The sequence below is a fragment of the Medicago sativa genome, chromosome 3, assembly GCF_051527215.1.
Source record: "Medicago sativa cultivar Bolivia chromosome 3, Bolivia_mono, whole genome shotgun sequence".
NCBI classification, from domain to species: Eukaryota; Viridiplantae; Streptophyta; class Magnoliopsida; order Fabales; family Fabaceae; genus Medicago; species Medicago sativa.
The window spans coordinates 90,296,184-90,310,386 of record NC_140751.1 but is presented as its reverse complement, the minus strand read 5'-3'; the positions used below and the strand labels follow the sequence as shown (position 1 = coordinate 90,310,386).

The following is a 14,203-nucleotide window of genomic DNA, read 5'->3' as shown; positions in this document are numbered from 1 at the left end:
TTTTTTTGTTTGTTTGTTTGCCTTTCTTGCTCTCCAAGACTTTGTATCTACTGCTCATCAAAATTCATCTTCCATTATTATCAAGCTTTGATGGACACGATCCTTAAGCATGATTCAAACAACTTTTATTTCAATAAAACACAACAAACAAATGCAAACATGGTATGACTAACACATGGGTAATAAACAGCCCAAAACAAAATAAAGTTAAGTGTTTGTCTTAATGAACCATGTTGTGATCCACGCTTTTATTACAAATCACACAAACAAAAACTTCAACCTAATAATTCCTTAAAAAAAAAGAAAAAACTTCAACCTAATAATCTTATCCTCCATGTCCTCTACTTCTAGTCTATTTTGCACCATTAAGGAAGTCGAATTTGCTAAAGAGACTAAAAGAATACTTGTAAACAATTCTCTAAGATTTTCAACGAATATAACTTCTCGTCAATCATACATCTAGAGCTCCATATACAATCAAAACAATACATAGACAGACCGTAGACGCCGCCGGTACCTACTAAAGTACAGCACTTCCTACCAAACTTAATTAGGTTCTTTTTATCATTACTATTGACTGACTAGATTATTCTTTTCAAGGACGGATATCTTAAGATCACATCACCTCCCAATGCAAATAACTCAAATTAATGTATTAAAAAAAGATTTGTTCATCAAACTAACGATTTGGTTCAATTTCTTTAGGCCACTCAAAATAGATAAACTAAAATGTGATCATTTTTACTACATAATGCACGTTTGGTTATGATACAAATATACAATTATATTATTAAATTAAAATATAGAATACTGATGTGGTTGAAAGTCATAATATGATTGAATGCATGCCGGTGTAAAATTATTTTGGCAAATATGATGTGAATAAGAAGTCCTACTACATTACCTAGAAAAGCAAAGATTGAGCAAGATATAACTGAGAGAACTTTTAAAGTTTTAAGTTAAGATGTAGTATCCAACTCAGGTGCGTTTAGCCTGGGACAGTAAACTTGTTTCCCAGGATGGGAAAGTTACATTTTAAAGGGCACGTGGCAGTTACCACCGGTTGAGGCAAACAATAAAATATACCTTCTGCCTTTTTCCTGACCAATTTTCTGAACATGCAAACAAAGAAAAGCTACGCCTACACACTAGTGACTAGTAGGTACTAACCCTGCTCATTATTACTCTATAATTAAAAATAATTCCAACAATAATTTATTAACAAAACTAAAATAAAAATTCAAGATCAATTACGTAGCCCATTATTATTCTTTTAATCAAATAATTTCAATAATAAGGAGTGATTAGTTAACAAAATATAGTGGGTTTTTTTTGCAAAAAAGAGAAAAAGAAAATATAGTCTGTTCAAAACTAATTACGTACTCCCCCTGTATTATTCTTAAAATCAATATTAATTAGGTACGGATAAAAAAAGACTACACAAAAATAAGATATACTGCTAACAATTCTCCTTGAGCTTATTACCGAACTGCTTGACTTATTATATTAACGTACTGCTTAATTTAAAATTTTACCTGATAATTTTGTCAATTTTTTTGGATTAAATAAGTTTTTTGTCTTTATAAATGTATTAAATTTTGGTTTTCGTCTCTAAAAAAATTTTGTTTTATGTTTTGTTCCTAACGAATACAATTTTAACATGATTTGACCTTTTTTTGAACATAATATAAATATATAAATGTTGAACAAAATAAAAGGACATAACATGCATACAATTTGAACATAAAAAAGTTATAATTTTAACATTTACATGAAAATAAAATGGTTATTAAAAACCAAAAACAAAATATTTTTTTTGCGAGAATGAAAAACATTCAATTTAATTTTTTAGAGACCAAAATCAAAATTCGTTATATTTATAGAGACAAAAAACTTATTGTCCTTAAATCTGTCATAAAGTCGATAATCCGAAAAAATTGTCATGTGCAATCCTTTCGTTTATGTCTCGCGATCAAAACCCCTTTGGAATCGTCGATTTTTGCTACGCAAATCGCCATATTGTATCGGGTCAAACATACGGGTCGTTTCAACCCGACTTCAACCCAGACGGGTGAAGAAGACCCATGGCGTGTTTTCACGCGCGCCAAATCTTAAGAAAAAAAAAACAGTTTTTCAGAAAAAACAAGATAAGAAACAAATTAAATAAATAAATAAAACAAATGATAAATGGTTATTAAATGATTTTCGTGGGGTCCACATATTGGTCACACAATACTCAACAAAAAGTATCAACCATTACCAGGTAATTAATCCTGGCCATCCAAATATAAAACTATTAAATCAATGGCTAAAAGTGCAACTTTCCCATCATGGGAAAAAACTATCCATTCCCATACTAAACTCCACCTCCAACTCAATTGTGTGATCACTCTGGATGATCTTCTGAACTCCTTCGATACATTTTAGAAAAAAAGGGAGTGTGAATATTAAGCACGAAATTGATAGATAGACCCAATCCAATCCAATATCCAAAATGAAGTAAAAGTGGGTCCCATGGCGCCACAATGACAAAACAGAAATGAAGATACAGTAGTATTCTGGTTGAGTAGCAGAGTCACAATTTCAATGGCCACGGAACTTTGTGGCGGGTCTCTATTCTTATCCGTTAAAACTCAACGGTTACTCCATCATTCTCAACGAACACCAATAACCGCCACTAGATTCTTCAATTCCTCATCCAAACCTCGCTTCACCTTTCCCCGCCGCAACTCCTCCGTCTTCTGCCGTGTTGCTACTACCAACGACACCGTCTCTAACTTCGACTCCGCCGCTAAAGATGGCCAGGATCGTCTCTCTAAGGTTCCAGTGTCGAATATACGAAACTTCTCCATCATTGCTCATATTGACCATGGGAAGTCCACGTTAGCGGATAAGTTGCTTCAGGTTACTGGTACTGTGCCGCAGAGAGAAATGAAGGAACAGTTTCTTGATAACATGGATTTAGAGAGAGAACGAGGCATCACTATTAAGCTTCAGGTTCATATTCATGTTTTCCTTTTCTTATCTTCATCACTATGTTATATATACACGTGAAAATTGTGGTTAATTGTGTTAAACGAATGATTAATGATTAATGAACTCCTTTAACCATTCAGTTGATGTCAAATTTGTGTCTCAAAATATACAACCTAGCAGTGTGTAGTAAATGTTATTAAGAGAGATGGATTTTTTTCATTGTGTTTGGGAAAATATGATTTTCAAATGTTTTTGAGAATTTAAATTTGTATACAATGGTGGAGAAAGTATTAATCTGATTTTGATTTTGATCATGACAGGCAGCTCGAATGCGTTATGTGTTTGAAAATGAACCATATTGCTTAAATTTGATAGATACTCCTGGACATGTCGACTTCTCCTACGAGGTATGTGAATGTAGTAACTACATACTCTTATATTCTTTGGAGCCTATTTTCGCCCCATCTGTATTACATTTAGTCCAATAAGCTTTTGGTGGATACCAAAAAACCTCTTTGATTCTGGCAGTCCTAGGAGAGCGGACCTAGATCATGAAAGACTTGAGAATTTGAAATCCTTGAATAGAAGATGAAGTAGTGGATGATTTATGATTACCTGTTAGAGACACATTAGCAACTATTCTAATCAAGGCAGCTTGAAAGCTAGCTTTTTTACCGTCCAACCGAGCCTGATTTCTGCAATGCCAAATAGCGTGAACTATAATGATAATGCTCAAAAGAATCACATTTTACATTGTTTAGACCAAATCCTGTCACTCAGGAATTTATAGGTGAATAGCATGTTTTTGAAAATAAATTGTTGTGTTGGAACTAAAAGAAGAGAAAAGGTTACAATTTGGCTGGAATTCGACTTATGAGAAACCATTCTGGAAAACTATTGTGTCTAGCAAGGTTTTAAATTGCAGCCGCGGCAGTGTTGTCAAATAGCAGAAACGGTGCTATAGCGCTATTGCATAGCAGAATTTTTTGTTCTCCATCGCCACTTATGAGAAACCATTTTGGAAAACTACTTTTTCTTTGACAAGGTTTTAAACTGCAGCTGCGGCACTGTTGTCAAATGGCGGAATCGGCGCTATTGCATACCGGAATTTGTACAAACTGCAATTGTGTCCACAATAAGCTATTTTCCGTGATCTGCAATTGACAACACTGAGCTGCGGTGATCTAAATAACCTTGGCGTTACCTTTATTGAAAACGGCTTTGAAAAAAGCATTGAATCAATTACATTCCGAACTTACTATTCGGCCATTTCACTGTGTCAAATCATTCGATTGCGTTCATGTATTACATGTGATTAATTATACAAACTCATCCTCCACCAAGAACACTTTTTTTTGTTATTTTGGTCGGTATTAATAGCCCATCAAAACATTATCAAGGTAATAGTATGATTTTGACTATTCATCTGTGACTAGGTTTCTCGATCACTCGCTGCGTGTGAGGGTGCTCTCCTTGTAGTAGATGCTTCTCAGGTGAGGCTCCATGATTTTAATTTTCATATTTCCTTTCTAGGTGATATCCTCACCGTGAGCTGGTTTTTGCTTTTTCATGAAAAATTATTTCCAAATAACAGGGGGTTGAAGCGCAAACACTAGCTAATGTTTATTTAGCTTTGGATAACAACCTAGAAATTATCCCTGTAAGTATGCTGTTTTATTATTATGCTCTTAACTTTTCTTTTATTTAATTTTGTTTTATTTTAATACACTGAGATACCCATTATCCTTTATCAATTAGAATTTTGAATTCATAAACTCAAAATGTATTTTTTTAATTACGAAGGCTAGTTGCTCACTGTCATGCATGCCCACGAAAAAATCCTGTAATGTGCAATTCATATGTAAGACCATCTGTCGAGCAGCATCTCAAAACAGTTGTATTCTTTTATTGCCACAAAGTTGTGGCAATGGATTTTTCCTTTCCAAATTGCAGATGGTTTTGTCTCCATGTTTCGTTCACTTTTTCGGAAATTATAAACTTTTGAGATATTATAAGTGTATAGGCATGCGCACATATTTAATAATAATGCCAGATATTCTGTAACAGGTTTTGAACAAAATAGATCTTCCGGGTGCAGAACCAGATCGGGTTCTCAAGGAGATTGAAGAGGTTTGTTTTTAAACTAGATCCTTGATGTCATCATACTCTTAACCTTTCTGTTTCAAGGAGGGAGAGAGAGACTGTACAATTCTTCTCAGTTTAAGTTTGTTATATTATGATGCAATGATTTATTTGTTGTTCGACTGGACAAAATTTATACCAATTATTTGTGTAACATTCAAAGTCTCACAGTTCCTACTTCCAAGATTAATTCATAGTAATTGGAGTGGTTAGAGTTTACACGTCAGGCAATTTTAAATTTGAGAACCTGTTAACCAGGACTTTCTTGCACGAGCATTGCCCATTACTTTATTCTTAATTCATGAATCTCGAATCATGCTTATATATTTGTATAGTTTCTAAGTTGAATCGATTTCTTGTAGGTTATAGGTCTAGACTGTAGCAACGCCATTCTCTGCTCTGCAAAGGTCGGTTTTTGTTCTTCTATGTTCTTTGTTGTCTTATTTACCACTTGAAGTAACTCAGATTATGATACTACATATACAATTATTGTTTCTAAACAATGAAATTACTTTCTTTTGTAGGAAGGAATAGGTATAATGGACATTCTCAATGCAATTGTTGCAAGAATTCCCCCACCTGCTGATACATCAAAGAAGCCACTGAGGGCTTTAATATTTGATAGGTACTCTTTTGATTTTGTAGATGTTATTAAACCAACCGATTTAATGATGAAATGAAGCATCATGTTGCCAGTATACTATGAATTTACACGGACCCTTGTTTAAGATTTGGATGACACCGATACTAGGAAAGAATTTTGGTAAGCTCCTTGATCTAAAAATTGCCACATCACATGTACACTTCAGATGATAATTAGTTGGCTTATTTAAGTCCAATGATTTAATTTCCATGTCTGAGGTTCTACCCATAGTCCTACACTTTAGTTTAGTTGATTATTTTGCGTTGAAGTTTAGTTCCTCATAAGTTCATCTAAGTTCAAGGACCTTCTGTTTCAGTTTATGAAGACAGCTTCTATACCCCACACTCACATGCACATAGAGGTTGAATATTTTACAAGCATGCAATATTAAAATTCCTTTTGTTTGTGCGGTATTCTAAACCTTCATTACATTTTGTTTCAGCTGATATTTATTTACATGTGTTATTTATCCTTCAGTTTCTCATATAATGTTTCTATGAATCTTAGTGCAGTTACTACGATCCATATAGAGGTGTTATTGTATACTTCCGAGTTGTAGATGGCACTATAAAGAAAGGCGACAGAGTTTATTTTATGGCTAGTGGTAAGGTAAAGTACATTTCTTATTTTATGCCCCCTTTCCTCTTCTACCAAAGATTAAGTTTGGTGGGGAATTGGGGATGACCTTCAACAAAAGTTGCCTGTTCATAATTTCATTCTTTAAATCTTCAACGTAACTGCAAATAAATTCAAAAGTAGTCTAATCATTGATGAAAACTTTGTTACTGCGATGACTCCTAATATTCTTATTAAACTACAGGATTATTTTGCCGATGAAATTGGAGTTTTGTCTCCCAATCAACTTCAAGCTGAAGAGTTGTTTGCTGGTGAGGTAAAGTAATTCTTCTAAATGATTGAATTGATGGACATTTCATATTGCCTACAATGTGTACTACTGTTTTTGGTTCTGTAAAGATGACGAGGTAAAAGTATTGGTCATGGAACAAGATCTCAATAAAAGACGAAAGAGCTATTTTCATAAACTTTTTAATGAAGATCATGAGTATTATTGAACTCAAAGAACCTTAATGCTAGAGACGAGAATCCATATTACTCCTACTACCAAAGAATTCAAGAAATAAAGGTAATTTTTGTTTGAAGAAAATGACTAATGTTAAGGAAGTTGAATCGAATAATATATCTATTGAAGTATGAAACAGCCTAGATCAAAAGACATAAGATGGCTCACAAAAATGTTTGACAAGATTATGAGGTCTATGAAATAAATAAAAAGTCAAGAGTCTCTCTAGAGAAATAAATGAAAAATCATATAAAGCCTGGGAAAAGAAATAAATGAAAAACCAAAGATATGGAGACAAATATTGGAAACATGATTTCTGCACAAATACAAGCACAATGAAATGTATAGAATGAAAGTTTAGCAATGGATACAAAAATTGTGACATAGAAATGAAAACTGGAGAACATATAGTACCACTATTCTCATGTTTTACGTGCCTTGGGTCCACCATACAAAGTGGTGAAATCAACCATAGGATACAATCAAGGTGAATGAAATGGAGAATGTTTCAGGCAGGCGATAAAAAAGTACCACTCAAGCTTAAAGGAAGATTTTGCTGCACGATTATAAGAACTGCAATGTTGTATGGAAAATAATAATAGGTGGTAAAAAGCCAACAAGAAAGTAAAATTAGTATTGAAGAGATGGGAATGATACCAATGGATGAGTGGTTACAGAAGATAAGACAAGAATAAAAATACAATCATTAGAGAGAAAAGTGAGTAGTACCAATTCTAGAAAATGCTGTAGAGCCTCGTCTTAGGTGGCTTGTACATGTGTGAAGACCTATAGTTGTAACAATGAGGAGGTTTAATCAATGGAGGATAGTACAATAGTTGAGATGAAGAAAAACCATAGGCCAAATATTAAGAGATATTTAGTAGTAAATGGTCTATCTTTGGACCTATTACATGACAAGACTTTATAGCATCAATTGATCCACGAAGACACTCACCTTGTGGAAAAATAAAATCTAGTGGCTGTTGTTGTTTAGTACTTTCGTTTCTCCTATCCCCCCATCTCATTTCCATTGATTGTCCGATGTGAAGCATGAAAGCAGATAACAGATAAACGACTTTTAAGTTGGCATAACAAATATGATGAGATAATATATGCCACTGATGTATTGTTTCTCCTCCTGAACATGTCTGTGTTTGTCTATGCATGTTTTTCTGGCTTGACAATTTTATGCAATGTTGAGTTTGTTCTTTTCTTGCTGTTAATTTTGTAAAGAAAGATAAAGAAGCAATTTTAATTCATTCTGAACATTGATATCTCGTGTTCTGCTTGAATAGGTGGGCTATCTATCTGCATCAATAAGAACAGTAGCTGATGCCAGAGTGGGTGACACGATCACCCACCATTTTAGAAAGGCAGACAATTCACTCCCTGGATATGAGGAAGCCACTCCTATGGTGTTCTGTGGCCTGTTTCCTATTGATGCTGACCAGTATTGATTTCTTATTTGCATTTTTTTTCCTTCTTGAACAAAAGAATTGTATTGTATTGTATTGTTAATCGTTATTGTTGCCGGAGTTAATCAATTTTTTTTGGTTCTGTTACCAGATTTCCCGAGCTACGAGATGCACTTGAGAAGCTTCAACTCAATGATGCTGCACTGAAGGTGGCATTATATACTTATATGCTGGAAAATAGTGCATCTTTTGTTTCAGGCATTTGGCAAGGGGAAATAATTTGCATTTTTATGTATATGCTATCATCTTTCAGTTGTAGCTTGCACTTCATTAAAATTATTATTTTAGTTAGAATAAATTTAACTACCAGTTCACCTTTCTGTAAGTTGTTTAGCTTGATATTAAGTTAATTATTCTGTTGCACTTTTGACTTAAGATTCTTTCATGAAAGAAATGTTCATGTCAAATCTGCTAGGCATAAAGTTAACTTTAATTATAACATGTACGATCTGAATGTGTGGTTTCTCTTGATTTATAGTATATTTATCTATCTCAATACCCCCCCCTAAATATCCAATTTTCTTGCCATGAAGCTGACATTGGTATATTTTCTTTTCCGGTTTTCAGTTTGAACCTGAAACCTCTAGTGCTATGGGATTTGGCTTTAGATGTGGTTTTCTGGGTCTTCTCCACATGGAAATTGTTCAGGTTTGATTTTATTGAAACATGTAGTATCTACTCTTTGGCTTTAGTAGGAAATGCTTGAATGTTCTTATATTGCTTAGTTCTTAGAGATAAGGTTAAAAGTTCTGATTAATTTCAGAAACCTGGTCTTATATTTTCAAGCACTTTATATTACAGGAGAGACTTGAGAGAGAATACAATTTGAGCCTGATAACTACTGCTCCAAGTGTTGTATACAGAGTGAACTGTGCTAATGGTGATACTGTAATTTCTTCTCATTCCTAAGCTCCCTTTCTATGTAATACTTTTTTTTTGTAAACGATTCATTAAAATTGAATCTCCTTTATATTTTTCAATTGTGTAATATTGACACCATCATTTTGTCCAAATCACATAATGCTTGAAGGTTGAATGCTCAAATCCATCTTTACTTCCTGAGCCTGGTAAAAGAAGATCAATTGAGGAGCCAGTTGTTAAGGTTATTACTTGCACTTGTCGTGTTTATTGTTCACTTTTTGAAAAATTGAAGCAGTTCAGGTTAAACCTATTAGTTTATAAATATTGTGTGTGTCCACACATATGGTCTTAACTTGCAATTAATGCATACAGATTGAGATGCTTACGCCAAAGGACTATATTGGCCCGCTTATGGAACTGGCTCAAGAAAGAAGAGGGCAGTTCAAAGAAATGAAATTTATGAGTGAAATTAGGGCGTCGCTCACCTATGAATTACCACTAGCTGAGGTATTTGATTGCATTGGTTCTTGTGGGTTTACCCTGCAGCTGTAAATCATGTGCCTCTGTTTGACTAGTTTGGGCTTCCATGTATCTGAATCTCCTTGAATATCAATCTTGTAGATGGTTGGTGATTTCTTTGACCAGTTAAAGTCAAGAAGTAAGGGTTACGCTAGTATGGAGTATACTGTTACTGGGTAAGTATATCTGAAAGCATGATTTATTGATGATTTGCTGGAATACATGCTGTTGAGTGTTGGAAATTGTAAAATCCATGATTGCAAGACGTAATTAAAGTAATTTTCATAAATAATTAAATAGGAAATACCTATAGTTTAGGAATTTTAAGTTAGTGCTGCATTAAACATCTTGAAAATGAGAGGTAGGAATGGACTGGGGCTAAGAATTTCTCTCTAGCAATTCCAAAATGTTCCAAGATTCAAGTTGGTAGTAGGGGCTGGTTTCAATACAGGAATATATGGGCAACAGCTGCAACTAGACTTATGATGACACTTAATGAGGATTCTATCTTTGTCTCTCATTAAATGAAATTATAATGCTAAGTGTGAGAAGGCCGTTTTTGGCTTTGAATCCTCCTAATTATTTCAGATACCCTGTACTATGTTCACCCTGTTACCTTTTTATATACCTTGTACTCTGTACTGGAATGGAAGAGGAATGCCTTTTCCAATTTAAAGTGCATTATACTTGTATTTATATTTTTAAAGCTGTCTTTGTCTATCTGTTAAATGAAATTATAATGATAAGTGTGAGAAGGTCGTTTTTGCTAAGAATCCTCCTAATGTTCTAATACTTTCTGCTATTTAATTTTCAGTTACAAAGAAAGTGATTTAACTAAACTCGACATACAGATAAATGGTGAATGTGTGGAGCCATTGGCTACGATTGTGCACAGAGATAAGGTAACTTAGTAGTTCTCTTTTCTTTAGTTTATATATGGATTGTAAAAAAAATAAAAAATTGCCCCTCGGGAAATTGCCTATTACAATATAAATAAAACTTGACAGCATATTTGTGAGATATACTAATGTACCATACCAGGTTGGAAAACCAGAATTGAATGTATTCATTCAATCGGTTCTTTTTTTATCTGAAAGAAAATTCTGGAAAAAAGCATTCTTTAACTCTGAACAACTATTTTTTGAAAAAATATTCCAGCATTAGAAAATATTACAACATTACAAGTAATTATATGAAGTAAACTTGAAGGGAAAAAACTTATAAACAACTCCATTTATACCGTTCTTGCTGGTTTCCAGTAAAATATAGCACCTGCATTAAAATTTTCCACATTAAACAACCACTCAATAAATGGTAACCCAACCGTTTAATCTCCCCTAACATTTTTTTTCCCATCCAACTGCACTGCACTCCTCCTTCCTCTATTTGTTTCTGAATTCGCTTCCACTTGTCATTTTTTTGGCAATGCACTGTTTCTCCTCTCCATATATATTCCTTTGAGTCTTTGTATTGTTAAAATTAAATAAATAACCCTTGTTAAAGATTGCAGCTCCAATATTTCTTTTATTTAAAAGTTATAGAGGGGTAACCTTGGCGCAACTGGTAAAGTTGTTTTCATGTGACTGGAAGGTCACGGGTTCAAGTCCTGGAAACAGCCTCTTGTGTAAAAAACAGGGTAAGGCTGCGTACAATACACCAAATGGTGGGACCCCTTCCCAGACCCTGCGTATGTGGGAGCTTTAGTGCACCGGGTTGCCCTTTTTTTTTTTAAAGTTATAGTCAATAACCCTCTGGGGTTGGCCTAGTGGTGAAGGGTTGGACCTAGGAGTCTGCTCCTCTCTAGGTCTTAGGTTTGAATCCCTCAGGTGCCAACAATTCTTGTGTTGGGCCAATCCATAGAGAGCTTTGCTAGTGGATGGTGGGACTGGTCCCCCCGGATTAGTTGGTCCTTAGGCCAGATACCGAGTTTTCAAGAAAAAAGTTTTTGTCAATTCCTATTGTAATTTGTCCTGATGGGAGCATCCACCACCACTTTTTGTTCAACCATTGGATTTGCACACCCATCAGAATAAAAGTGTTGATGTTGTTGCTCCGTTCAAGAGGTCGTTAATTCCTATTGCTCCACCCATGAATAGGTATCAAAGTAATCATGCTCCTCATAGAGTGTATATGGATCTGAGATGAGTTTTAACGGAGACTAACATAGTAAGTTAGGTGTTACTTGTGAATTGTGATGTTGAAGATTTAATCCAGATGTTGTATTTAATAGGCAACAGTACAAGCATGTACAGAACAGTTTGTAAGTTTTGTCCTACTCGAATTATTTAATTCTACCAAATGATATTTTTGCGAGCATTTGGGTTGAAGAGAAATGGAAGATAAATTTCTACCTTTAGTAATCAGAACAGTTGATCAGACCTGTAATTAGTATCTTATTCATTGAGTCAATAATAAAAGAGAATCGAGATGTGAAAAAAGAATTGTTATAGTTACAGTTACAGTTATAAGAAGACAGACTAGGAGGAGGTTTATCTTCAGTTGGCTGTCATCTCTTAGGAAAGTGTGTTTCACAAATTGTCTTGTTTTGCATGAGCAATGCTTCATGTAATATGGGCTGTACCTTTATAGTTAAATTTGTCCCCATTTTCATGATTATGCTTTTTATTTTATATCAAAAAATTGTCAGAAAATCAACATATGACTTGTATTTTCAGGCGTATTCTGTGGGAAGGGCTTTGACTCTAAAGTTGAAGGAGCTCATACCACGGCAAATGTTTAAAATACCAATTCAAGTAAGATCGAATATTCCTAGGATATTAATTCATACTTAAAAAAAAGTTGTTCTATGGTTTTCCTGCTTTATATGTGCTTAACTTTCAGTTCGCTGTTTACTTTCTCTTTCTCCCTCTCTGATTCAGTTATGAAGAGTTGTTTAATTTAATTTTAAAGTCATGAAACTAACCACAATAACATATCATTGGTATCTCTGTTCTAGGCATGCATAGGAGCTAAAGTGATTGCTAGTGAATCTTTATCTGCAATAAGGAAAGATGTATTAGCCAAATGCTACGGTAAGACAAGTTGCAAACCTGGAGGGATCTTAAATAATTTTAACCGTGGTTATTTCCAACTTATTTTTAAAAAAATCCTGTCACTATGATTTATTTATCTATTTAGAAAAGAAAATTTCTTCCTCCCATGTATATATTTACTATTTAGAAAAGAATAATAAATGCATGTAGTAATTTGAAGACACGCTTATATTTACAGACAATTTTTTTTCTTTCTAAAAAAGTACTTATATGAAGGGACAGATGTATCTGTAAATAAATATGGGCAGTAATTTATTTTGTAGTACATTTGATCCTTTTAACTTATATTCATTATGCTTGCCTTATTTCTGATTGCCTGGGTTGCTTGTTTCCAATTGTTTTGGTTTTGATGATATTCTTCTAGGTGGGGACATTACGAGAAAAAAGAAACTGCTTAAGAAACAGGTACCATATTTTAATTTTCTCTTCAGTAGTATTTTTGACAGAATAGAAAATTAATTTTGTTTCACCAGCAATCGGTGGAAATATGAAATTAAATTGCTGATGCGAAATTCATGTATTCATTCTGAGCTTTACCTTAGATTGACCGGAATAGGACTAACGTCTTTCTCCAACCAGGCTGAAGGAAAGAAGAGAATGAAATCAATTGGTAAAGTTGATGTGCCTCAAGAAGCCTTTATGGCAGTTCTGAAACTTGAAAAGGAGGTACTCTGATCATGTTTGCATGTAAGTTGCAGCATTGTTTGGAAGCAATCTGATCAACAAACACGAATATAAACGAATGATATATACCTCAGATGAATCCCTTATAGTATCACATTTATTTTTCTCTAGCCCATATATTTTATTGCGTCCGCTGATTTCCTACTTCGTGGGCAAAACGAGTCGTGCTATATAGCACTGCTCAATTGTAAATATATCGGGAAAATTTGATGTATTCTTTTGTTGTAATATGATCCAAATGTAATCAATGATTATTAGCGGATATACAACATTTTGGTGGATTATTTCCTCATTATCTTTCTTTGACCTCAAAAGGTTGAAATATTTGGCCATGTAAGTGTTAACTCGTTATATATACACACAACCCGCATAAATGTTTAAGCCGATTCGGTTTTTTATGTCACAACTGGCATGAAAACTAAAATCATAAAAATAAAATAAAATATTATATAATATTTTTTTTTTGTAATCTTAGTGGGTCCAACGGGTAACAGTTTTACATTCTTTAAAAAAGAAAATTAGTAGTTTTAAAAATTATAAATAAAATTATTTGATCCAAAATTTTCAATCTTTCATGCAACATTTTCTCACTTTATAAAAATGTAGAATTGTCATTTATCTTCACTCAAAATAAAAGCTTTGAAGTTTGATTTATTTAATTTAAAAAGATTATACTCCGTACAATGCTCCGACCAATATATTTCATCTAGTACTTTTGTCTAAACAATCCACATAATGACATTACAAACTTCTAATACTTAAATCATAA

At 33.7% G+C, this 14,203-nt stretch overlaps 1 protein-coding gene across 1 annotated transcript; it reads left to right on the top strand.

The window, feature by feature from the left end:
* Positions 1-2,555: 2,555 nt before the first annotated feature.
* LOC146941779 (Small GTP-binding protein) lies at positions 2,556-13,726 on the top strand. The gene is made up of 21 exons (XM_085755624.1): positions 2,556-2,997; positions 3,297-3,383; positions 4,413-4,469; positions 4,571-4,636; positions 5,044-5,106; positions 5,481-5,525; positions 5,643-5,743; positions 6,274-6,370; positions 6,582-6,653; positions 8,138-8,292; positions 8,409-8,466; positions 8,885-8,965; positions 9,119-9,205; positions 9,348-9,419; positions 9,551-9,685; positions 9,800-9,873; positions 10,512-10,599; positions 12,373-12,450; positions 12,654-12,729; positions 13,115-13,155; positions 13,330-13,726. The coding sequence occupies exons 1-21, from the start codon at positions 2,587-2,589 to the stop codon at positions 13,423-13,425; spliced, it is 2,040 nt and encodes a 679-aa protein (XP_085611750.1). The 5' UTR covers positions 2,556-2,586; the 3' UTR covers positions 13,426-13,726.
* Positions 13,727-14,203: the final 477 nt, after the last annotated feature.